The sequence below is a fragment of the Macaca thibetana genome, chromosome 1, assembly GCF_024542745.1.
Source record: "Macaca thibetana thibetana isolate TM-01 chromosome 1, ASM2454274v1, whole genome shotgun sequence".
In the NCBI taxonomy this organism is placed as follows: domain Eukaryota; kingdom Metazoa; phylum Chordata; class Mammalia; order Primates; family Cercopithecidae; genus Macaca; species Macaca thibetana.
The window spans coordinates 108675564-108701156 of NC_065578.1; the positions used below are offsets into that span (position 1 = coordinate 108675564).

The window sequence follows — 25593 nt, forward strand, 5'->3', positions numbered from 1 at the left end:
AATAGACCTTTGGTCTGAACAAAAAAGCCCTTCACATTCTGCTCAACCAAATTGCTTCCCCAACCTCCTCAAAACCTTTCCTAATATGTATTGCCTCCTGGAAATATTTTCTTTCTTAAACACATGATTCCAACCTAGACCCTCTACAGTGGGGATCGCCGGATGAAAGGGATGAGAGAAAACAGGAAAGCCTTGGAGTCAGACAGACCTGGTTCAAATCCTAGCTCTGCTGCTTACCAGCTGCATGACTTGGGACAACTTGTGAACTTCAACTTCCTCATTTGTAAAATGAAGATTAAAAGAGATAAGGCACTGAGTTCAGTGCCTGTTGCATAGAAGGCTGTTTTAGTAATCTATGATTATATAGCAAACCACTTCAAAATTTAGTGGCTTGAAACAACAGCCACTATTTATTTGCTCATGAGTTTACAATGTGGGCAGGGCTCTCCAGGGGTGATTTGTCTCTACAAGGTGCTCGACTGGGGCTCTGGGGTCCAAGGTGGCCACATGTGTCTGGGGCCAGGGTGCTGGCTGTCAGTGGGGATGCTTGGTTGTCCTCCACGTGGCCTCTCATCATTCAGTAATGTAGCCTGAGATCCTTTACATGGGAGCTGACTTCTAAGAGGAAAAGTAGAAACTATGGTACCTCTTAAGGCCCAGGCCTGGACTGGCACCTCTTCACTTCTGCTACATTCTTTCGGTCAGAGCAAGTCACATGATTCAACGGAAGGGGAAACAGACTCCAACTCCTGATGAGAGGAGCAGCATGCTCATACAAAGACAGGAGGAACTGTTATCATCTTCTGTAGATTCTATCACAGAACACCTTCCATATCTTATTTGTCATCAGAATGAAAACAAAGATAATCAAGGGAACCTCACCTTTATTCTTTCCTGGGTTTAATGAGACTCTGCTCCAATTTCTTTTTTTTTTTTTTTTTTTTTGAGGCTGAGTCTTGCTCTGTTGCCCAGGCTGGAGTGCAGTGGCATGATCTCGGCTCACTGCAAGCTCCAGCTCCTGGGTTCAAGCGATTCTCCTCCCTCAGCCTCCTGAGTAGCTAGGATGAGAGGCGCCCACCACCACACCTGTCCAATTTTTTTGTATTTTTAGTAGAGACAGGTTTTCACCATGTTGGCCAGGCTGGTTTTGAACTCTTAACCTTAAGTGATCCGCCTGCCTCGGCCTCACAAAGTGCTGGGATTATGGGCGTGAGCCACAATGCCCAGCCTAATTTTTGTATTTTTGTATTTTTTTTTTTTTTTTTTTGAGACAGAGTCTCGCTCTGTCGCCTAGGCTGGAGTGCAGTGGCGTGATCTCGGCTCACTGCAAGCCCTGCCTCCCGGGTTCACGCCATTCTCCTGGCTCAGCCTCCTGAGTAGCTGGGACTACAGGCACCCGCCACCACACCCGGCTAGTTTTTTTTGTATTTTTAGTAGAGAGGGGGTTTCACCGTGTTAGCCAGGATGGTCTCGATCTCCTGACCTCGTGACCCACCCGCCTCGGCCTCCCAAAGTGCTGGGATTACAGGTGTGAGCCACCGCGCCCGGCCTAATTTTTGTATTTTTATAGAGATGGGGTTTCACCATATTGGCTGGGCTGGTCTCGAACTCCTGACCTCAAGTGATCCATCTGCCTCAGCCTCCCACAGTTCTAGGATTACAGGTATGAGCCACAGTGCCCAACCCTCCAATTTCTTGAGTATCATTCCAGCCCTCAGGTCTTGGGGCTCTGTCTATAATTAGTTATGTTCATACTTGTGTTCTGCTGTTTGCCTCTTTTTGGTAGATGTGTGTCCTGTTATCCCAACTTAAATTGGAAAGCCCATAGAGGCAGAGAGCAAGTCACCTTCGGCATCTCTTTCCAGCACTTAGTACTGTAGAGAGTTGAATTCAGTTGTGTCGTAGATGTCTAGGAAAAGAACAGCATTAGAAACCTCTGTGGAAGAGAATGTGGATATGGGAAGAGAAAGGGGAGTCTTAAGGCCCTGTGATTCCTTATAGCATGGCTAAAGGATGGTAACTTTCCTTGTGTTTCATAGAAAGTCTCAAATACAGGAACATTTAGGCACTGGGGAGCCACACATTTATTTAGATGAATCCAAACCAGACATGGTGCCGAAGCTCCTTGACACAATCTCACCACTGGTGGGCTTCCTGGAGGCACTGAAAAGAGATAGCACTTTGTAGCCGTGACAGCAAATGGCCAGAGGACACCAGGCTGCTGAGGGCACCATTCTCACGGACCCTGGCTCCTGTGCCATGAATTCACTTCATTGCCGGGCACTGGCTGTGAGAGAGGGAAAGGGGTAACTAACACGAATGCAAGTATCATTAACACAGAGAGGGAGGGGAGAGAGGGAGAACTGTCTCTGCAAGCCGACTGTCGGAGAGCGCTTTCCTGAGAAGCCTGTACTTGTAATGCATCCCTTTGGGCTTTCATTTGCTACATACCAGTGAGAGCCTTAAATAAATGTCTTATGGGATCAAATTCATTTCCAATTTCCATCAGCCAGCAGCTACAAGTCAGAGAGGACACTGGGAACTTGTTCTCTTTAGTTCTGTCTCAAGCTTCTTTTTCACCTTATGCATCAATTTCTACATAGCATGCCTACTGTGAATGACAGAAAATCTAAAGGAGCTGTCAAGTTCTAAATGATGAGCTGAGTTGCCTTTTGCCAATAATGTGCTGCTTGGGACCACACACCTAAAGGTTAAATTATAATTGACATAAATGAGAAGGAGGATTTTCTTCTCTTGGAAGGGAAGGAATCTATAAGCTTCAAAGTAAAAAAAAACAAACATATTAATCCGTTTTTTACCATGCTTATGATCCTGAGGTGTTTACTCAGTCAGCAGGAGCAGCCTCCCCTGTCCTTATGTACCCCACAGGCATAAGGTGCTGTGACTCTTGTGGGTTCCTGCACTCCGAATTGTTCCCTTGACATCTTTTCCTACAATACCTGCCCAGCTCCCTCCCCTAGAACCTCCTTATGATTAGGTGGATGCCGTCACTCTTCTTCAGAGGACCATTAGGTTTAATTTCTACCATCAACTTGAGAAGTTCAGATGGAGAGAGGATATGACAAAAGCAGACTGCATCTAGTATTCATTCTCTCCACAGGGATGACAGTATTCGCTTTTAAAAACAGGCCGAGCGCGGTGGCTCATGTCTGTAATCTCAGCACTTTGGGAGGCCAAGGCGGGCAGATCATGGTCAGGAGATTGAGACCATCCTGGCTAACATGGTGAAATCCCGTCTCTACTAAAAAAAAAAAAAATAGCTGGGTGTGGTGGCAGGCACCTGTAGTCCCAGCTACTCAGGAGACTGAAGCACAAGAATCGTTTGAACCCAGGAGGCAGAGGTTGCAGTGAACCGAGATGGCCCCACTGCACTCCAGCCTGGGCAACAGAGCAAGACCTCATCTCAAAAAAAAAAAAAAAAAAAAAAAAAAAAAAATGCTTACAACAAAAGTGGTCACTAGTGGATACATGACTGGAAGGCTCAGGAATGCACCTCTGTCCCTGACTCAACAACACTAGCCATAAACAGGAACTAATCCACTGACACATCTTGCCTCTCTTTACTTACCTTTGTCAGAGTACCACGTCTTCTTAGGTGTCCTCAATTAGGAACTGCAATAATTCGGACATTTATCAGTGTTAACATCTCAGAAATCTCTGAGAAACCTTCTTTCAGAGCATTAGCATTAGAAATAGAAATATTCTATTTCAGGTTTTTGGGGAGTCAATGGTGCTAATTAGGTAGTCTATACATAGAGAAGAACAGGACATGTAAGGGCTCATTCATTCTCGATTCATGCAACAAACAGAGTGCCTACTGTGTGTCAGAAACTGGGCTAGACACTGTGGGGACAAACGCAAATAAGACACTGTCCCTGCCCTCAAAATGCTTATAATTTAATAGGAAAACATCTATAAATAGAAAATTATAAAACAGTATGTTAAACACAATGATAGAGATCTGAACAAGGTGACAGGTATAGATAAGTGATTAAATACTTTAAGGAAGTAGAGAGGATATGCAATATTACCTGTAAACAAACAAGAGGGGAAAGTGAAATAAAGCCCGACAAACAGCTGCAGCTTTCCTAGGCTGAGTCAGAAGATTGCACAGCATAAAGAAAAATGAGCTGAGTGAGGACCGGAGACCTGGGCTCTTTCCACCAGTGCCAGGTGGTCAATCAACTGACACTGGAAATCATGGGCAAACCAGTTGTACTTTCGTACAACTACCCCCCCCGTACTTTCGTCTTCTCTTTTGCAAAATGGAAATACAATTCTTCCTGTATTATTGAATTGCGATGGGGAGAAATGAGATTGTAGATAATTAAAATGTCTCCTCCAAGACATCCTGATGATGACAGTGATGAGAGGGTCCAACCGAGGAGCCCCTTCTCCACCTAGGCTTGCGTCTCTGGCCCCTGACTCTTCCACCGGTGGAGAGAGGAGGTGGCTGGCAACCTAAGGCACTGGTTCTCCTCTTGCCCTTACCTTTCACATCCACCCGACAGTCCACAGATGCCTCCCCTAGGGGGTTCACCGCCTTGCAGGTATAGATGCCTCCATCAAAGGGACCAGGCTTGCGGATCTCTAGGGAGCAGATTCCCAGGTGAGTCAGGGCTCTGTACTTAGGGTTGCCTTGGATATCCATCTTGTTCTTCAGCCAGATGATCTTGGGCTGAAAGACAAAGATGAGGGAGGCAGCAAGGAGGGGCAGGGGTAAGAACCAATAGTCTTTCTGTGCTCAGTTTCTGGGACTCTGTCTACATAGAGATAATGGCTTTCTGGAAGGCTCCCTGTTCCTTATTGTGGGAAGGGGTTCCCCTTCCAGTACCTTCAGTAGTCGCCCAAGCTCCTTCTCTTGGTTGAAAATAGCGCCTGAAGCTTCACTTTCTTCGCCAATATTTCTGACTGGAAGAAAACTGCTAACTTCTATACCGTGCTCTCAGGATCAGAAGCACTGAGCATCAGGCTCACCTGTTGTGAACCATTCATATTCTGTTCCCACTGCTGACTTTTGAGTTGCCTCTGTTCCCTCTGGTTAGAGAGTAGCTTCTAGAGTGGGCTCTTGATATCCCCCTTCTGAGATGTTATCTCCATGTAGTCTGGCCCAGACTCGAAACCCAAAAGGTTCTTGGTACAGGTTATTAATGGTGTTTTATGCTGTGTGTGGAGCACGATGACTAGATTGTAAATAGAGAGCCTTGTTCAGGATCATGGCCAAAGGCTGAACTCTAGGCAGCTTGCATGTGCACGGCCCTGATGGGATGAGGTACGGATGGGAAGGAGAAACCACCAGGACTCCGTCACTCCTACCAGAGACACAACTTGAAGCACATGCCTAATTGCCAGCAGGTCAGTAAGCAACATTTTCATATATGAGAAACAAACATTCAAAAGGAAATGTCATTCTCATTAGTCTGTCTTGGACTCCAAGCACCCCGACTGTTCCTAAATACCGCGCTGTTGAAGAGGCAAATGGCGGTGATGGTAACAGATGTTATGTTACAATGCTCTGCAACTCAGCTTACGTTAGGAGAGGCAGGAACAGAAAGCAGCTCAGCACAGCACCCCCAAGAGCCCCCACTCACCCGGGGAGAGGCACGGACACAGCAGAAGAGCTGGGTGTTATAGCCGGTGACTGTAGTGCAGTCGGCCAGAGGCTGGGTAAACTTTGGGGCTTCAGAGAAATCTCGTTGGGCAAACCCCTTGATCTTGTAAACAGTAGCTGAGGGCACCAAGAGGGGCTGGGATGTAGCTTCTGAGACCCCAGCCCTCATCGACTCGTTATCCTTAGCCTTTTCTTTCTTTCTTTGTTTTTTTTTTAGATGGAGTTTCATTCTGTTGCCCAGGCTGGAGTGCAGCAGCTCTATCTCAGCTCACTGTAACCTCCACCTCCCGAATTCAAGCAATTCTCCTGCCTCAGCCTCCTGAGTAGCTGGGATTACAGGAGTGCGCCACCATGCCTTGCTAATTTTTGTATTTTTAGTAGAGACGAGGTTTCACCATGTTGGCCAGGATGGTCTCGAACTCCTGACCTCAAGTGATCTGCCTACCTTGGCCTCCCAAAGTGCTGGAATTACAGGCGTGAGCCACTGCACCCGGCCTATCCTTAAGTCTTCCCAGCTCATGGTCCCCGTGCCTCCCTTACCTGCTTTCTGGATGTGGGCGAGATCCGTGGTGATGGGGGCTGTTTCACTGAGTCCGCATTGGTTTTCAGCAAAGACACGGAAGGCATAGGAGTTGCCGATGATGAGATCGGAGACGATGCAGCTGGTGCGGTGATAGTGCTCCAGCACTGTGAACCACAGCTGCGGGGCCGAACATGATGCCAGAAATCAGCCACTCCATGTGGAACTACCAGAGGCCTGTCCCAGCGTGCCCTCTTCCACCCTCCTTCCTCCCCAGCTGGCCTCACCCCAGATTTTGTGTCAGCCTTCTGCACCGTGTATCCCAGGAGTGCTGTATTCCCCGTATCTTGGGGAGGTGTCCATTCCAGGGTCGCGTTGAAGCCCCAGACGTCCACTAGCTTAATACTCTGAGGAGGGCCTGGCCTCTCTGAAAGGGCAAAGCCATGGCAGTGGGCGCGGCACAGCCCACATGCATTGAAGTCACTTCAGGAGTGCCCCAGCCCCTTTTCCTGCTCAGCTACCCTTCCTGTGCCCACCCTGTGTCCCAGACATGACGTGGGGGCCTTGCCCCAGCTTCCTCAGCTCTCTGCGCTGGCTCCTCTTCAGCCTGGAGAGGGAGTTCCTGAGGAACCCCCATCTCCCACTCCCCATCTCCCCCGCCGTACCAATCACCAGGATGTCAATGGTGGCGGTGGCCTCCAGCCCGCCCAGCTGCACACGGAGTTGGTAGCGACCTGAGTCAGCACGTTGGGCTTCTCGGATGAAGAGGATGGAGTCTCGCTCCCCATTCCGCACACTCACACGGCTGGTGTCCAAGGCACAGCCATCGTGTGTCCAGATGGCTTGAGGTTTGGGCTTGCCCTGAGGAATGAGGGTAATGCTTTGAGCAGCCCTGAGAGGCTTCCTGACTCTCCCTGCTGCTGTAGGGGTCCCGTCCACCCCAGGTCCACAGGGAGGCTTGACTTGGAGCTGCATATGCCTTGAGTTAGAAGTTGGTCGACCCTCCCGGGGGCCTCCTCCTTTCAGCAACAACCTAAGGATCTTGGGAAAGGGGGATGGCTTTGAGTCTCCCAACCTCTGAGAGCTTAGGTCATGAACACCCGGGGCAGCTGTGACCCAACTGAATAGCCACTCAAACTGCCAAGAACCCTTCTAACTGCAAGCTCCGCAGCCTCTGCAGACTGAATGGTATGGATTAGCCTCATACCATCTCATGGGTGCACATCCAGTCCTATCCAAACCCACCCTCAGGAGTGCAGAGGTCTTTTGGCCTCAGACTTCTGGTGATGTGACCCCTTCTATCCAAGGCCGGGAAGATTGCCCCTCTGCTAGCAGGACTCTTGGCATCTGTTTCCAAATCGGAAGCCTGGGCTGGCCCCAGACATGGACCCAGTATGGTTCTCGCGTGATCACCTGGAATGGGATTAGTAGGTTCACTGTGTCCCCAACCTTCCGGATGTAGGTCTGCCTCAGGGCCCGAGGTAGCCAGATCTTGGGGTGCTCTGAGTGATGGAAAGAGAGAAAATAGGAGATGGATACTCAGAGAAAGTAAATCCTGCCTCCAGCTGCCTGCTGTGGGTGGGTGGCCCAGGAATCAGTCACCAAATTAAGCCTTTCTTAGAGGGAAGGGGAAGAGTGCTCCTATCATCCTGCTGGGATTTGGGGATGAGGGGTTGGCTTAAGGAACACCCTGGGAATGTTAAAGTCTCAGCAGAAAGAACACTGGAGCGCGAGTCTGACAGTTCTCTTAATTTGTAACTCTCAAATGCTGACTTTCCATCATCTCGAGGCATTCCATCCTGATGGAGGCATTTTTATTTTTCTGTTTATGTACAGACCAGCCTAGTCTGTGTGGTTTGTCTTTCCACCCTTTTCTACATTTGTCCTTAATACCATTCCTTTTATCAAGGCCACTTTCCATGTCAACCCTGACCTCCCAGTTAAGTCTGAGTCTGAGGAGAATGCTCTCCATTCTGCAGGCAGAGTCAACACCCTGGCCTCCCCAGCCGCCCACGGAGACAGCACTGATGTCACTGCAGAGGGAGCGCATGTCTGGGTCCCTTCCTCTGCATGGCCACTCTGCTCCCGGGCTTCTTCCAGTTTGCTGAGGATCATTTTGTACAGATTCTGGGACAGATGCGGTCCACCGCTCATTTCCCCTTGATCTCCCCGGCCTGCCCCAGTGAGAAGTGGAGATTAGATGGTGTGTTTGAGCTTCCAGGATGAAGACAGGAGAGGCCTGGAAAAGTGCTGAGTGTAGGTTTGGAGAATGACCAGGTGTCATTTCTCTCCTCCTGGGATGCCTCACACTGTCTCGGCTGCCAAAGCACAAATATTCTACCTGGGCTCCCTCGGGGGCCTGGCTGAGACGGACACCATTTTCTGGCCTTTTCCTGGCTGCTGTCTCTTCCTTTCTCAGGCACAGGCGTTCGCCTGGCTGATGTTATCTTCAGTAGAATGTGATAGTGCTTCAGTTCCCAACAACCCAGGATTCCTGCCGCAGTTCATTCTTGGCAGTTGGAAGAACTTCACCCCTGGTACATTCCTGTGGCAAAGAGCATGACTGCTTGATAGTGGATTCCAGACTCTTTGCTAATGCACACTTCTGTGAAAATACTTCCCTGAGCATTCACTATGACATATGTCTGTTTACTTATAGATGAACTGTTGAAATATGTACATTACATAACACAAACATGTAAGTGACGCAACTGAAACAGAGCTTCTACTGTGTCCTTCCTCCAGCTCAATCGGCGAGCACTGTCCAGAGAACTTGACTCCCGGAGTCTCCCCATGATAATCTCAAGGTCGCAAGACCTTTGCAAATGAAGATCAATAGCAATGTACAGTGCACACAGTCCGTTTGATTTCTGCAGTTTCCTTTTGTGCTGTGTGGCTTATGTTTTCACCCGGGCTGTGCCTGTCTTAGACTGCACCTCAGGAATACATGATGAGGGGACTTGATGGGTCTGCGTGCCCGTTCTCCCTGCCCTGCGCAGGGCTTGACGGCCTCAGCACAGATGCAGCAGTCCCAGGCGGCTGAGCGACCCTGCTGTGGCTGCCCTCGGCTGGGCTCTGGTGGCTTGGGAGGGGCGGGGCATGAAGAACAGAAGAAGCGTTTGTGTGATGGGCTCCTCTCCTGTGGCCATCTTGGCAAGCAACCAAGGAGTTGAAAACGGGTGGATATGACTTAAGGGTGTTTTGAAAAAGAGGGCTAGTACTTGGAAAGCGAGGGTCAAAAATCCCATCTTTTGGGAGGCCCACTGACGGGGGAAATCACCCTTCTTACATTTGCTGGAGATCGAAGGTGGCTCCTGGCGTCCACAGTGAAACCCCTCCCTATAAAACTACAAAAAAAACTAGCCGGGCGCGGTGGTGGGCGCCTGTAATCCCAGCTACTTTGGGAGGCTGAGGCGGGAGAATGGCAGGATCAGGAGATCGGAGCTTGCAGTGAAACCCCGGCCTACTGCAAATCAAAAAATTAGCCTGGGCGACAGAGTGGCGGGGGCCTGTAGTCCCAGCTACTCAAAAAAAAAAAAAAAGGAAAAAAAAAAAGAACCCGGGAGGGCGGAGCTTGCAAAGTGAGGGTCAAATCATCTTGCCACTGGGCACTTTCCCACTGTTGGGGGAAAAGCGTGAGACCCTTCTTACGTCTCAAAAAAAAAAAAAAAAAAAAAAAAAAAAAAAAAAAAAAAAAATAGAATGTCGGCGTTGGGAAGGGGCTGTAAGCACCAGAACAAGGAAGCTGGGAGGAAGAGGGCTCCGAGAAAAAAGCCGGTATTCTGGAGACCTCCCGGCTAGCGGTGACGATGTGCCTGGCAACTGAGACTCCTGCCTCCCCATCTAAGATTGTGTGTCTGCAGGACCCATTCTCAGAGCACTAACTGTGTCCTGCCCGCCAGTGTCCCCCCGGCACTGAGCACCAGTCAGGGCTCAGAGAGTGGCCTGCCCCTGGAGGGAGGAGGCCCAGAGGGAAAGCAGGAGCTAGACACACCCAAGAACTGCAAAGGGTTGAGGTGGGGAGAGGAACCCAGGTCTTCACGCCTGGCAGAAGTGCCCGCTGCGGCCCGCCCTGCCGAGACCTCAGGTAGGGAATGGGCTGTCATGGGTGGCTGTGAGCTGATGTATGTGTTTCCACCTAATGTTTCTTAGAAAAACACCTTGGAAAATGTTAGCGTTCTTACATCTGAACCAAAGAGAAAAATGAAAGAAACGGGTTTATGTGGAACATAAGCTAAGGTGGGAGAGTTAGGGGAAGAGGAGCAGACTGGCCCTTGAGATCTAGAGAGGATCCCAGCTGGGCAGAGAGAGCAAGGAAGGAGGCTGCCCGCGAGGACGGTGGTCTCTCCCGTCCTGGACGGCTCCGTTGCCGGTTCTCTGCTTATCAGTGGGTTTCCTGACAATGGACTCTGAGGATGAGCAGGTGAGGCCTCTGCTCACAGCAGGCTCCTGGCTCCCTGTGGGAGGGCAGAGGAGGGGCGTGAGGCTCACACAGCTGACTATGTGCAGAGGTGGCAGGAGACAGTGTGACAGCTTCAGACGCCCGGTCAACAGGTCAGCAGCATGCGCTCCAATCGCCTCCCAACCCAACCTGGGTGCAATCTGACTCTTTGCTAAGAATGTGAATGCCGGGCTCATTTGAGGCATCTCTTTTCACACATCTGCAGTCAAGCGAGGTGTAAATTGTACTGACCTTGGGGAGGCATGGCTTTCCCTGATGCCCAAGGTCTTTCTCCTCCTCAGATGCCAGGAGGGATGTGAACCAAAGCCTAGAGCCTTTAAGAGCCTAGGTTTTCTAAGAGCAGGTCTGTGAGAGTCACAGTTTGGTTTTCTCCCTTCATAGGGTCTTAGAGAAAAGGCATCTTGAAAAGTCCTTTAAGGGCCTTTGGTTCTGAGCTGGGCTGCTCTCAGTCCGACATTTCTCTCAGACAGAATGCTGTCTAATTCTTTCTCAAAGATTCTTAGAGAAGACTACTTTAGTCCGGGCACAGTGGCTCACACCTGTAATCCCAGCACTTTGGGAGGCTGAGGAAGGTGGATCACCTGAGGTCAGAAGTTCAAGACTAGCCTGGTCAACATGGTGAAACCCCGTCTGTACTAAATATACAAAAATTAGCTGGGCGTGGTGGCAGGTGCCTGTAATCCCAGCTACTTGGGAGACTGAGGCAGGAGAATCACTTGAACCCGGGAGGCAGAGGTTGCAGTGAGCCGAGGTCACACCATTGCGCTCCAGCCTGGGCAACAAGAGCAAAACTTCATCTCAAAAAGAAAAAAAAAAGAAAAGAAAAGAGAAAACTACTTCAAGTCCAAAGATCTTGAGTTCTGATTAGAAAATTCCTCCTAATGCCTACCCTACTTTTATCCTGCTAAAGTTTATGCCTGGTTTACTATTCTATAATTGTTCCTATCCTCTCATAATTCCCTTTTATGGGATCAGTCTTTCTCCAGCGGCTCCCTAGGGGCTGTATAGTTCAGACCAATGTTACTAACTATGACCTAGAGAGACAAGAATCAAGATGGAAGCACTGGAGAAGTGGAGAGGGGGTGTGTGTGTGTGTGTGTTTGTATGAGGGTGTATGTATGTGTGTGTGAATGCATGTGCGTGAATGTGTGTGTTTGTGTACGTGCACGAATGTATGGGTGTGTTTACGTGTGTGTGTGTGAATGGTGTGTGTGTGTACGTGTGTGTATGAGAGTGTGTGTGTGAGAGAGCCTGCATACACACGTGCCTATGTGGGTGAAGGGTCACCAAAAGAGGGGGAATGCAGGAGGCTAGCTACGGCTTTGAAACTATCCAGAGGTTTCCAGAAATCCAAGAAGTACCAGGATTTCTTAGAGAAACATTACCAGATGCCTAGGATGTGGCCTTGGTCTACTCAGAAACCTGTCTCGAGGAGTGCAATGGGAAAGGAGTGGGGCAAGAGTGTCACTTTCTTGAAGACCATGAAACTAAGGTCAGAAAAAATAAAAGGACATAGGAACAGGCAACACTTCTTTGAGGAAAAGACTCCACCCCACCCCGTCCCTGTGTTACAGTCGTCCCCCTAGTGCTTGATGGTTTTAGCCCTGGCTCACTGTCTCTCCAACACTGCTCCAGGCATAATTCCTGCTGGTCCCAACACCCATGTTTCCAGTCCCTGTAGGGTCTCTCACATCCAGCCCACCACTCCTCCAATAACTTTGTCCTCTCCTAATTCAGCCACTGGTCCCTGTGGCTATTTCTAGACCAACAGCTACAATCCTTCTATGATCAGAATTACAAGCATCCCACTGTCTCATCACCAGAGATGGCTGTCTAACAAAATGTATGTTACCCCTTCTGTAGTGTAGCTATCTCTGAGAAGTGGCTACCTGGCCACCTTTTGCTGGACGGCCATGAGACTAGTTCTTGCCAATGAGACCTAAGTGGCAATGGTGAGAATCACTTCTGGTCCCAGGCTTTGAAGAAGTTAGATTTCTATTTTCTCCTTCTGCTAGCTGTACGCAAATGATCACGGGGCCCTAAGGAATGGCAGAGCCCCAAGATGAAAGAGGCCTGGGTCCCTGAATTACCACATGGAGGAGAACTATCTGCAGAATACAGTTGTTTTCAGTTCTTATGCTAGTGAGAAAGAGATGTCTGTCATTCCTGAGACCAATTTGTTTCATTCACTAGTATACCTAACTAATATAATCTTTATCCCTTTAGCTCACTTCCTCTAATGCTCCAACACCAGCAATTCTTTGGCACCACTGAGATCTGTGATCCATTGTCCTACCACCCTCTCACTACCTACCACCCCTTTCATGTCAGCACTTTCTTCACTGCCCAACTTAGATTACATGGTCATTATTATACTCTCTCTCTTGCACTCACTCAAATCCCTGAGTCCTCTTTGACTTCATTGCACTCTCCTGGCAATACCTAACCCTGGTTAAATAAACTTCCCACCCACTCAGTGCCTGTATCTGCACAGAGTAACAGGACTAGGGGAAAATACAAAATTATGTGGAGTTTAACTTGAGGGCCATTAATAGTGACCACCACCTCCAAGTGGACCCTGGCAATTCTACTAGACTTCCCAAGTTCACTCGGTCTCCCATTCTCCTGGATGACTATTGCACACCTTCCCCTTCTAAAACCTCCCTACCTTCTCCCTCATTCTCATTCCCAGTTGTTGATCTTGCTAGTGTCCAAGGCCCACCTACAGTCTATTCTTAACATGGCCAGCTGGAAAAATCCTTAAAATCTACAGTTGGTCCTGTCAGTCCTTACTCCCAGTCCCTGCACTGGCTGTCTCTCTGTCTCGTAGACAAACCAAAGTCTTCACAGCGACCCTGCTACCTCTCAGACTGAAATACTGCCACTGTCTCCCTCTCTGTGCTACAGCCACAATTGCCCCAACCCATAAAGCACACTCCTGCCTCAGGGCCTTTGCAGTTGTTCTCTCTGCGTGGAAAATATTCCCCCAAATATCTGCATGCATTGCTTTCTCACATCCTTTAAGTTGCTGCTCAAATGTCACCTTATTAGTGAGGCCCTCACTGAATATTCCATTTGAAGCAGGAAGCCTGCATGCTTCCTACCCGCAGCACGTGTTATCCCCGTCCCTGCATTAGTTTTGGCATAGCATTTCTCACCACCTGACATATTAGATATTTTACTTGTTTATTTATTATCTAGCTCCCTCTGTGAGAATATAACTTCCATAAGGGCAGTTATTTTACCTATTTTGTTCATTTCTGTAATTCTGGCACCTACCCGGCCACCTTTTGCTGGATGGCCATGAGACTAGTTCTTGCCAATGAGACCTAAGTGGCAATGGTGAGAATCGCTTCTGGTCCCAGGCTTTGAAGAAGTTAGATTTCTATTTTCTGGCACCTATGATGAGCACCTGGCACATCATAGGCACAACCTAAATATTTGTGGAAGGAAGGAGGAGGAAAGGAATGATGGAAGGAAGGGCGGGAAGAAAGGTCACTCCTAGGCATGAGATTCAGTTTCCCATGTCTGGAAGACACAGAACAGTTCAGACTGAAAGAGCACACACAGTCAGTTGGAGCGATGTTGCTGAAGTCAGCAGATGGGCTCTCCCTCCTCCACCTCAGCGTCTCACCTTCTCTATGGGAGGGATGCAGCTTGTTACCCAGCCTCTCCCTGTTTTGGAAGCTCTCCTCTCGCCCCTGCCAAGCTTTGTCTCCAGGACACAGTGCTCAGTGTAGTGCTGAGGACAGACATAGAACTGTTTACCAATGCCGGCCACCTACTCCTGCTTATTTAGCCACGTAGCAGGCTTGCCAAACTAAAAGCTCATTGTTGGCCATTTGCAGTTGGTTTTGATCTTGCAAATTAATTTCTATTTCTGATGCTTGCTCTAGTTCCCAAGTTTTCACATGCTTACTGTGATACTCAGTCCCAGAGCTCTCTGTAAGGAAGAGGAGTTAGGAGGAAGAAAGGCTTTGGAGCTCTCAGGTGGCTTAGGGGTCATCTAGTCCAGGCCCATGGCACCCTGAAGGATCTTTAGTGGGGGTTTGTGTGTTTTTTTGTGTATTTTTCCTGGGGCAAGAGTCCACAGCTGTCATTAGATTTTCCTAGGGGTCCATATCCACCAAAAGGTTAAGACCCTGATTTAGTTCAACTCCTCAATTTACAGATGAGAAAATGGGAGTGGATTGACTTGCCTCGGGCCACAGAACAGAGCCAAGATTTGAACTCTTGGAACTTCTTTGTTCCAAGTAGTTAACAGATGCACATATATTTTGGAAAGTATTCAAAGGTATTCTTATTGCCAGTGACTTCTAGGGTACCACTGGGTTGAGCCACTGGGTGCTAGTGGCCCTGAGGCCTGCAGTGTACAGAGCTGCCGCAAACAAGAGGGTTTGGGCTGCATTTGCGGGCCCGTGACTGGGGGCTGTCAGGAGCTGGCTGCAGCCAGAGGGGAGAAGCATGGGGGAGATGAGCGCCCTCCCTTGGGGTTTTGGGGAGACCAGTAGAGACAGCCAAGTCTTCAGCAGTCTCAGCTCTCATTCTCCTGCTGCCTGTCACTTATTCTCTGGGCCTTTTAAGGGAAGAAACTGGTTTTCTGCCTCAATCACCCCAGCTTAATATATTAACACAAACTTCTGCTCCCATCTTCAATGGGACAAACTTGGCCAGCTCTCTACCCTTGACATTCAAACAGTTTCTGGAAACCTGGCCTCTCCCATGAGGATAAGAAGCAGAGAGTATCTGCTGCACAACCCTATGGAGGCAGAACACAGCCTTCACCTCTCACTTGGAAATATTTGATCATTTATTTACATCTAGTTTGACCTCTTCCAAGGCACTCTGGATCATCTCAGCAATCCTTTCAACTACCCTGATAGGTAGATGTTACGAATCACCATTTTACAGAGCGAAAATGGAAACTAAGCCATTCAGTGACTTGTCCAAGGTCACAGGGCTATTAGAGGCAGCACTAGGAATTGAGCCTACAGCTTTGCCTCCAAGTCTAGTACATCTTTTCCCCTGCCTCTTCCTGCCCTGGGAGTCCACGTGTTTCTTGTTTGTGGTCTTTTCATCCTCTTCACTCAAGAATTCCAGGTGAGCGCCACGAAGTGGTTAGCTACAGAGGCCTCAGTCAGGGCATTCGGGGATGGGTGGCAGGAAGCTGGGGGTTGGAATTCGTGCCAACCACCTCCTCACTTGGGAACGCCTCTTTGCTGAGAGGCGCACAGAGACCATCGTGAAGGGGAAATCGAATGCTTCTCCCAGACGAGCTCCACCTCTGTGGAGCTCAGACTCCGAGGGGTCAGGATCTCCCATGGGAGCATCTGGAGGTTGGAGGAGGTCCTGACCCCGTGGCACTGCCCAGCAGAAGGCCGAGTGTCACTGTGCTGCCCCACTCTTAGCCTCCCCATTGCCATAGCTTTTGATTTCCCTGTTCCTTCTGCAGACAGCCACTCTCTCTCACCCCTCAGTCCCTTCCTGACTGGCCATTAGTATATCAGGTCCTCCCGTCCTTATGACAATTTTTTAAAAGGTAAAAATATAAACAGATCATTTTTAGTCACTGTAAAGTGCCACCAACATCATCACTGACTTCTCAGCTAAAACACAAAAACTTAGCAGAGACATTTGAGCAGCAAGTCAGACTCCATCAAGGACAGGGGCTGGGGGCTCCCACGAATGATCTCCAGCCTAAGCACCAATCCTATAAAGTCTTTAGCTCAGCAAAAAACCTGAGGTGCCGCCAGGAAAGTGGCAATGTCCTCCCCAACTCCCACCACCCAGCCTCGCCAGCCTCCCCACCCGCCATGGGTCACCTTCTATAGGGGGCAGGAGCTGGGGAGTGGGGCTGCCAGCCCCCTGTCCAGGTGAAGCCTGGGGTGGTTCAGCATCTGCTGGGCTGACTTCTTTCACCTTCAGCTTGGATCCTACGGCCACCTCCGGAGCTGTGGCTGCCTCCATGCTGGGCCTTCCCAGAGGCTGGGCTCCAGCTCTAGATTTTCACTGCTGGTGATGAGGGAGGGGCTGAGCACCTGCTCCCAGGCTGGCCTCCCGGGTCCCAGCCACAGGGTTACGTAACTGGGCTGGCCTTCCCCCCTCAGCTACGCCCTGCAGAAGGGCTGAAGTAGGGGTTGGGGGAGAGAGGAGGATCAAAGAGCAGCCAAGAATAGCCCCAGGAGGAGGACTGAGGTGGCCCGGTTATCTCGAGAGAGAGATGACACCCCCCACAGCACCGGGGGGGGAGGGAGAGCTTGAACACAGACCATCCACAAGGGACCTCTGATTTCTGTCGGGAGGGTTGAGTGACATCTCTGCTCCTGACCTCCAGTTCATCCCGCAGGGCATTCAGGTCCCAAAGAAGGGGCCCAGGATCAGCTGACTCACAGCAATACCTGAACTGCTCTTTCTCCCTCTGCTCCCACATTCAATGAGTTGTAAAGTCTTATCAACTCGACCTTTACAGGGCCTGTCCCATTCTCCCCCGCTCCCCAGAGGGCAGCGGGCACAGTGCAGTGGTAGGTGGAGACTGCACTCACACTGGCTGCCCGGGCACCACTTGGGGCTCTGTCACCAACTAGCTGTGTGACTCACAACACATCACAGTCTCTCTTCAGTCTGTTTCCTCATCTGTAAAATGGAGATAATTATAACCGTAGGGTCGTTGTGAGGATTAAAGAGGTAATCTCTGTAAAGTGCTTAGCAGAGTGTACCCGACTAAGTGCTTGATAAATGTAAGCTATTTTTAGGTCAGGCCAGCACTTCCCCCTTTGAGAGCTGTCAATGGCTGCCTTGCCTATGAGATGAAGTACAAATAAAGGGAGAGGCAGCAGTGGTAGAGGCAGGCGAGCTCAGAGGACCTGCGTGTGACTTCTGGCTGTACCACTCACTCACCAGCTGGGACTCTGGGCAAATCACCAACTTGGAGTCTCAGGTCCCAGCCTGTGAAACAAGGGATGATGCCATGATTGTGTTGAGGATAAAATGATACAATCTATAGGAAAGTGGCCAGCTCACAGCAGGTACTAGTCACATTAGTAGGATTTCCAGACTTAGCAAACCATCTTTCTATACGTGTTGTACATGCCATGGCCACTGCCGCTTTCCTGTCATACTCCCACCTTCTTATCTCCAGAGGCCAGCATCCCTCTGCATTTTAAAATGCCTTAATTTTAGAGCAGTTTTAAAGTCACAGCAAAGTTGAGTGGAAAGTACAGGGTTCCCGCAGCCCCTACTTGCCCCTGTTATTTTTTTCATGAAAAAAAAAAAAAATGGGTGCAGTTGAATAAATGGACTGACTTCTTACTCATTTTGCCCTCAATTTTGGGGTAAATGGTAAGATCCCAGGAGCCTGTGTTATCTTGGGGTGACAGAAGCTCACCCTCTTTGTAACTGGTATAGGGGCTGAGGTCCAGGACAATCTGTTTATTGGGGCCTTGGATGGCCTATGGGGCTGGTTTGGTTGGCAGAAGACTGGGTTTTTGCCATATCAGAACTAGTTTGAAGGTCTTCCTGAACTATTTTTCTTGCCTGACCCAGCCAAGGCCCCGTTAAGTGTGGACAGTCCCCTAGCCAGGAGACCCCAAATACAGCCCCTTTTACGCAACACGTAACCCATCTTTTGGTGAGGAAATTGGCCCAGGCTGAATCTTAGCCCTTTGTTGGAACGAAGGTGTAAATAATCAACTTTAAGATGCAGGTTCCTAAGCTTTGCCCATCAGAAAGTCTAATTCAATAGGTCTGGGGTGGTATCCAGAAATCTGCACCTAAAAAAACCAACCTAGTGATTCCGGCACAGGAAATCTTAGAATACCATATTAGATAGAATTCCTTCAAATAAAACGACCTTAGATAATGTCCTGGTATAGAAACTCTCCCATCAGATGGTGGCCTCAGAAACAAGGGCTTTGCCCTGTCATCTTCAGACCAAGATGCTGGAGTATTACATGGAATATTGCCCCAGGCTAGCAGGGTAGGATGGCTAATGGTTCCAGACGGGTGGGCAGGAACCTCTCTTAAACGCTTTGCAAGGTCCTTAAATGAAATGGACAAGAAAGGGCCAGTACGAACAGCAAGAGAAATGTAAGAGGGGCAGATGGGAAGTTACAAAGCTGAACTTCTCAGTGCCGCCAGGTGTCAAACCTGCTGAAAATAACACAGAATTCAAGGAGTAATTATCTGTTGCTGTGTCCAGAAGGAAGAGTGTAGCAACTGAAACCTGTGAAGGTATGTGGGGTGGGTGCCTAGACTTTCTAGGCACTGGTCGTACACACACCCACAGGAGGAAGATCTGTATGAGCACAAAGAGCAAGAAAATGAGGTAATTTACGGCTCACATTTTGTGAGTCGTTTTCCTCATAGATGACCGAATACATTTCATGCTATAAATGTACAGTCCTGGCTCTTTAACTGGCCCGTTCTCTGATTGCTAGAGTCTGATTCTGAAGCTAGAAAACTGGAAAATGTATCATATTAACAAACTGTAACTTAGTCATTTCAGTAGGTTAGGTAACAAAGTCCAGTCTGTTTTATTTTTAACCCAAATATTCCAAATATACAGAAAATTACCAGTACAAAGTTAAACACATTCAGATTTATTTACACAATGCTAAAGAAATTTGAGTTTTATTTCCATTTTGTGGAATTTTATTATGGGGCCTGGCTTTAATGTGTAAGTGATGTGGGTCACTGAAACTCGATTATCCCACCTCACATGCAATTTTCTGTCCCAAGGGAATAGAAAACTTGGGTTTTTAGGGCACATGCAGTAATGATCTTAATACTGCTTTACACTTTCGTAGGAAGGCAGCTGTCCCACAGCTTGGGGAAGGACCACATGCTCAGAAAGGGAACAAGAGAGAGGGTTGAACAACAGGCACATGGGGACCCTGAGCATTTCTGTGCACAAGGAAAAGGAGAATATAACCAAAACCTCCTCCCTAGAGGTCCAAACACAGGAGGTGGGCCAAATCATCAGGGAACAGTCAGTCACCCACTTGTGGCTGAGGGCATGCGGAGGATGAGAACTACATTAAGGATCTGGGGCATAGCAATAAATCATTACCATGTACACTATACAGTTTATATATGTATATATGTACACACACATATATATAAAGGTACAGATTAGTTTGTTATTCCTTATAAACAAGTACACTCAAGAATGTACTGGTGTGAAGAAATGCATACTGCAAGTTGTTTCGAATTAATTTTCTGACTCTTGTTATTGTAATGCAACCTAACCAAGAAATCAACATGCTCCTGCTATTTCAATGATGCTTCATGAGGGGAAGGCCTGGGCTCTGCTAGGGCAGGATGGTGCTCCTAGAGCTACCTGAGCTGGACAAACCCGTGGCAGATGGAACAGAAAGTCTGGCACCTGCTGACTCTGGCCCTCCCTGTCACTTCATCACACAGCAAATCTTAAAACTTTGGTTTTTTTCAAAGGACATTTAAGTCCATGTTCATTTTCCTGCTTCAGGGAAGATGGCAGCAAAGTTGAAAGCCGAACCCTTTCCTATTTTAGCAGTTCCAAGTATCCTGGACGAATATAGGGGCGAGGGGCTACACTGACAGTGAGCAGGATGCACTCTAGGTCATTGTGGACAGGCACGGAGCTCTTGAGAGCGCTGCTCAAAGGAAAGGGAATCTCTACCTGGATGGTTGGCCTGGAAACTAAATAATGACTAATGCCAGGCCAGTCCTGTTATCCTAGGGTGGGTGTGGATGGCCCTGGGCTCCTCTCCGTATCCTGGTATCGTGACGAAGGTCATGAGAGAACCAGCTCTGGTTTACAGACTCGAGGCAGGAGCTGGAGGCGGTCAGCACATTACCAGCCTGTCAGGGATGAAAGGCAGCTTGGGCATGGAGAGGCCCAGAGGCAAGCCTCAGAGCAAGAGAGAGGAGGTGGGAAGTCCATTCAGAGGCAGACACCGATTCCAAGTTCCAGTTACAGCTGATCTATGGACCCTCCCGAGCCCACCCCCAGAACTGCTGCAACTCTTCAAAGGCTTTTATTCTTTGAAATAGAGTTGCCGTTGAATTAACAGCCTACAGGAGAGACCAGCCTGGGCTGTGGTCTCACTAGAGCCCAATGCCCCCTTAGGCCCAGAGCAGAAAGAAGAGTGAGTTCCCTACCTGGATTTAAGAACTCGGACCACTTTGGACTGGTATGTTCAATCTCTCTTATAATGCTAAATTCCATTGCTGAAGCCTCCAGAAATGATCTCTTCTGCTACATCAAGCCTGGGAGTTTACACAATGATACACTATGTTTTACCTTCAAAGACAATGTTCCTAACATGAGTAGGGCAAATTAGAAATGTTTTTTTTTTTTTTTAAAGCTGTAACGGATTTGGGCTGTCTTACTCTCTGGCTGAGGACATACATTTGTGAGTGAGCAGGTTGATAAAGAAAGCTAACTAGCCAATAATGAGAATGAGTCAGGCTGGCTGTCAGTCTTCAAACCAATGGAGCTAGCCAGCCTGGGGTGGAAACCAGGGTGGGGAGGGAGACCCCTCAGTGGAGAGTCCACTTCTGCACTCTTGAGCAGTGACCCTCAGTGAGGGGAAGGGCAGTTTCTGCAAACACATAATTCCCATTACTTTTTTTTTTTTTTTTTTTTTGAGACGGAGTCTGGCTCTGTCACCCAGGCTGGAGTGCAGTGGCGCGATCTCGGCTCACTGCAAGCTCCGCCTCCCGGGTTTACGCCATTCTCCTGCCTCAGCCTCCCGAGTAGCTGGGACTACAGGCGCCCGCCACCTCGCCCGGCTAGTTTTTTGTATTTTTTAGTAGAGACGGGGTTTCACCGTGTTAGCCAGGATGGTCTCGATCTCCTGACCTCGTGATCCGCCCGTCTCGGCCTCCCAAAGTGCTGGGATTACAGGCTTGAGCCACCGCGCCCGGCCAATTCCCATTACTTTTGTTTTCAGCCATGAAAGACAGGAAAATACAATTTTCTGTTCACCAAGGTGGCAAAAAGGTGCTAAATACTGCTCGGAAACAAATGCCACTGATCCCTGTCATAAAGAACAGCAAGTCATCTACATGAAGGCTGCCCTGCTCAAAGTGGTCAGCACTCAAATGCATAAAGATTTCCAAGAGTCCTGAAGACAGCCAGCCAGCACTGCTTATCACACACACGGGAACCCTGAACTGACTCCATCCCAAGAACATTGTGAGGTTCAAATGACATTATGCGAGTGAAGGTGCTCTGAAAATTTGCTAAGTTCCACAGAAATCCCAGATATCATCATAAGCGAAGAGCTTATAATAGCCATTACCAATGGCTAGCTCCACTGGTAATCGTATATGGGTTAGAGAAGAATATTAAGTTTCTTAAGTCTTAAAATGAGTAAGAGGATTACCATGTATTGGTGCATCTACCCACAGTGAGTACATGCTGGGAGAAAGGTAAGTGGTGTAAACAGTTCTTTTATGGGCACCAAATCCACTTTGGGCAGGAGGGAGGGTAGGACAGAGGGTGACGCTTTCATTTGTGAGCTGGCGTATCTTTGGAATTATTTTTAATTTTAAAACCATGCAAAATGAATGAGCAAAAAGACCAGTGCACTCCAGCCCTAACCATATTAATTATCTTCGCAACAACTGCCTTAACTTTATTTTCTAACGGAAGCTCCCTGACTCATTTAATTCTACTGCAGTTTCAATGTCTCTAAAAGTCTCCATCCACTCTCTCCCCCACTTTCCACGCAGCTGTTAATCCATTCTGGGGAGGAGAGAACTTAGCCATCTGCTCACATTCTGATGAAAGTTAATTTGGCACTTAAAAAAAAAACCCAAAAAAACCTGACTTTCTAGCCACAAAATAAACTAGTAGCAAATGGTATCTACCAAAGAATGTCCCAATCATAATCGCTGGGAGAAACTGTGACCCGCACAGTAGCTACAGTAAGACCAAAAACTTTCCATACTATATTCCTATATAGCAAATATTCAAGCTGTATTAAAACGAATTATTGCAGCTTTCCATTACTATATGGGCACCCCAAAATTCACCCAACAACATTCTATAATTTATTTAATTTAGAGAAGTATCAAATGGAAAACTTTTTTCAATTCAAAATAAGAAATTAATGTATCACACAAAGCATCATCTAGACTGGAAGTGTGTTTTCAACTGGTTCCTCCAAAATTTTCGTATCAACAAATTACTTGGTGAGGCCAGAAAAAAGTGGTGAGAAGGAGAGCCTGGTAATGAAATTCTAATTTTTTAAGTCTATACATCTGAAAAAATCTCTAGTCCTGGTTCCATGTACAACAGCAACCTAAGAAGCAGCAGAGAGGCAGCCATTGACATGATTCAGCAATGAGCCACATGACAGTTAAAAAGGGAACATGGAAGACTGTGAGGTTCCGTCTTCGGGGGGGGCCACACTGTGTACCCGACAATCAACTCTAGGGAAGAGATCATTCAGCCTGGGCAGACTTCCAGCTAAGTCTGTACCCTGTCCTTGAGTAAGTCCACTGGCACACACACAAAGCACAGCTTGAAAGATCTCAGAAGAAGCAAGAGTTTCTCTTTTAATAGGTGCTAAATCTAGTCAATTCTCTGCTGCTCCCTTCTTCCTGCCCCAAGTTAAAAATATTGCTCTGTAAGTTTTCCTGATTTACCGTGTGGGAAGCACATGTTTAACTTAGTTGTCAAAGGGCAATTAACAAAGGTATTGCCTAATTAAACAGGGGAAAAAAAATCACTGTGGTCTGTGGTCTCTGAAAAACACAAAAAAAGGAAGTGGGATCTGTGTGAGGAGCTGGTGTGCAGTGTTCTTGGAGTAGGACTGTCCCCAGATGGAGAAAAGCTGGCCAGGCTGTGCCAGCCTCTGCAGCCTGTTTTCATCTCTACAGCTGCTTCGTCTCACCAGCAGAGCCCAGGGATGGTACCAAGTACACTGTGAGAGCTGATGCTGGAGTTGGCAGATGCCCTGGGGCAGGCGCCATGCAGAACACACAGAAGTGAGGTTAGTGAAAAGGTCCCTTCGACTTCCATTTCATTTCCCTTAAAAAACAAAAAACAAAAGCCCATACTTTGCAAAGAGACAGGACAAGAAATAAGAAGTTAAAGAATTTAAAATGTCCCCCTTCTTCTCAGAGCCAATTGTAAAAAAGTGCTCAGGGTTCCCCACCCCCACCCTGCATTTCTTTAATGTAGGTCCTTTTGGCTTTGATGGAAGCAGCAGAAACAGAGCTGGGTCCCTCGCAATGGGAAATTTATTTCCCGAAGTTGGAGCCACAGGGAGTGTAAGAGGTACTGTGGTTCCACCATTCACGCTGGGTCCAGCTCCTCTGAAGAGCTATTCCAAGAGGTCCTGAAAAAGACATGCACCATATTACCAACAGACCACAACACTCCTATTTCAAAAGCAATCACCTAGTTTTTGGGCTTGCCAAATATTATAGTCATTAAGTTGCCTTGGCCCTGGCATATCTTGATCACGAACAGAAGACAAATTTTTTTTTCTTGTATTTTTTTTTTGCGGGGGGGTGGGGTGGGGTACTACCATTCAAGAAGAAATAGCCTCACCTCATCTGAGTCGTCATGATAACCACTTTTATTAGTGTGGGAGGCTGTGTCCAAAGCATCCACACCATCCATGCCATTGGCCTCTGCATGCTGCTGCAGCACAGAGTATCGATGCACCAGGAACCTGTGAACAGAAACCTCCTTAACACTCGGGTGGCACACAGGGGTGCGTTTCTTACAGGACTGTGGACTTCCTCAGTTTTATACACTCAGGAACACATCAGACACAGAAAACACAGTCCATGGTCGACATAGGAAAAATGTAAGACATGAGAAGATTTGGGCCTGATTTTTCAGGAACAGTACTGCAAGTACCTAGTTTTTGCCAAGAGCAGACTCAGCCACATGCCCTAGGCTAGCCTTCTGGCTTGAACTCAGTACCTTGGATTGACTTCTGTGTTCCTTACCTTCCCCCACAGACATATTTCTTCACAATGAGCACTCCTGCTATGACTGTGACCAGCATCAATCCCACGATGGCCAGGATAATTGGAACAGAATTTGACTTGGAATTCTTGAGAAATTAAAGCACAAACACAAAAGTTTTAGGCATGCATATCCTAGGACTGAGGTCAAAGCAGCCACTCATTCCCCTCATCTCCTTGTGAATGATCTGCAGTCCTGATGTGCTTACGGATGGCTCTTTTCCAGCTCCCCAAGATGAACCATCTCAATGTTACCAGGAGAATATTATAGCTGGCAGAGGGTCATCTTAGCTCCAACTGCCTTGAACCTTCAAATTCAGTGCCTTAAATGTCAAAGTTACCCTGGAAGCCTTGGCAACTGCCTAGATCAAGTATGACTGCTCCACAGCACCACTGTTCACAAGTCTTGGGGCTTAAGGGTGGAGCAGGAAAGGGAGACTACTATAACAGTGGGCCGAATGCCTAGAGAACAGGGTCATTATCTGGGAAGAAGCTGTGTCAGAAGAACCAGGCAGGCCATTATATGACACCAAGATTTATTTTTTTACTTAATTTTGATATCTTGTTACAAATAAGCCTTATTATATCATTGTTTGCGTGTGACCTACCTGCTTCTGGGTGGGAAATAGGGAGTGTGTGTTTTCAATGTATCCCAGAGGAGGCGGAGCTGGATTCTGGGACAAGCTGTGTCCCTGTGGGCGGGAGTCCTGTGCAATCACACACACGAACACTGAGGAAAGTCACCAGGAGCCCAGGACAAGGGTGCACAGAGGGAGGAACTCGCCCCCTTACCAATACACGCACCCACACACTCCTCTCCCATCATGTCCTTAATCCCACCCCTTGTCAGTCCTTCATCCCTTAGAACAACAGAGAGGAGGAACTGCAGGTGGTCCAGCTTGACCTCCTCTATTACGAATTGGGAAACAGGCCTGCTGTTTAGCATCTGAAGTCATGCTGTTGGTCTAGTGCTTCATTATCAAGAGGTTTCCTCTTTACACATCTCCA

At 48.1% G+C, this 25593-nt stretch overlaps 2 protein-coding genes across 7 annotated transcripts in view; both read right to left on the bottom strand.

The window, feature by feature from the left end:
* Positions 1-375: 375 nt before the first annotated feature.
* On the bottom strand, positions 376-16642 carry MYBPHL (myosin binding protein H like). 2 transcript variants are annotated; one of them, XM_050746547.1, is made up of 10 exons: positions 16437-16642; positions 7566-7654; positions 6818-7013; positions 6440-6579; positions 6173-6332; positions 5613-5749; positions 4513-4699; positions 3590-3633; positions 1847-2287; positions 376-618 (listed from the first exon to the last, which is right to left on the bottom strand). In XM_050746547.1, the coding sequence occupies exons 1-8, from the start codon at positions 16579-16581 to the stop codon at positions 3623-3625; spliced, it is 1065 nt and encodes a 354-aa protein (XP_050602504.1). In that variant the 5' UTR covers positions 16582-16642; the 3' UTR covers positions 376-618; positions 1847-2287; positions 3590-3622. The 2 variants fall into 2 exon arrangements, with proteins under 2 accessions (XP_050602504.1, XP_050602495.1); XM_050746538.1 differs by having other exon boundaries at positions 1756-2287.
* A 7046-nt stretch (positions 16643-23688) lies between these two features.
* SORT1 (sortilin 1) overlaps positions 23689-25593 on the bottom strand; it is an 86279-nt gene continuing 84374 nt past the window's right edge. For 4 of the 5 annotated variants that reach the window (XM_050745701.1, XM_050745691.1, XM_050745715.1 and 1 more), the window contains 3 exons: positions 24568-24674; positions 24161-24284; positions 23689-23945 (listed from right to left, as the gene is read on the bottom strand). In XM_050745701.1, the coding sequence (XP_050601658.1) occupies positions 23931-23945; positions 24161-24284; positions 24568-24674 (246 nt within the window). In that variant the 3' untranslated portion in view covers positions 23689-23930. Of the gene's footprint in view, positions 23946-24160; positions 24285-24567; positions 24675-24706; positions 25293-25593 lie in introns of those variants that run through there. The other variant, XM_050745708.1, reaches the window with a different exon arrangement.

What these genes read in the sequence shown, in the direction of transcription:
- MYBPHL (XM_050746547.1), bottom strand. Translation starts at nt 16,581, where the DNA reads ATGGAGGCAGCCACAGCTCCGGAGGTGGCCGTAGGATCCAAGCTGAAG. An exon ending in CATTGACATCCTGGTGATTG is followed by an intron (nt 6,580 to 6,817) that starts GTACGGCGGGGG and finishes TTGCCCTTTCAG; the next exon opens with AGAGGCCAGGCCCTCCTCAG. An exon ending in AGGCTGACACAAAATCTGGG is followed by an intron (nt 6,333 to 6,439) that starts GTGAGGCCAGCT and finishes TCGGCCCCGCAG; the next exon opens with CTGTGGTTCACAGTGCTGGA.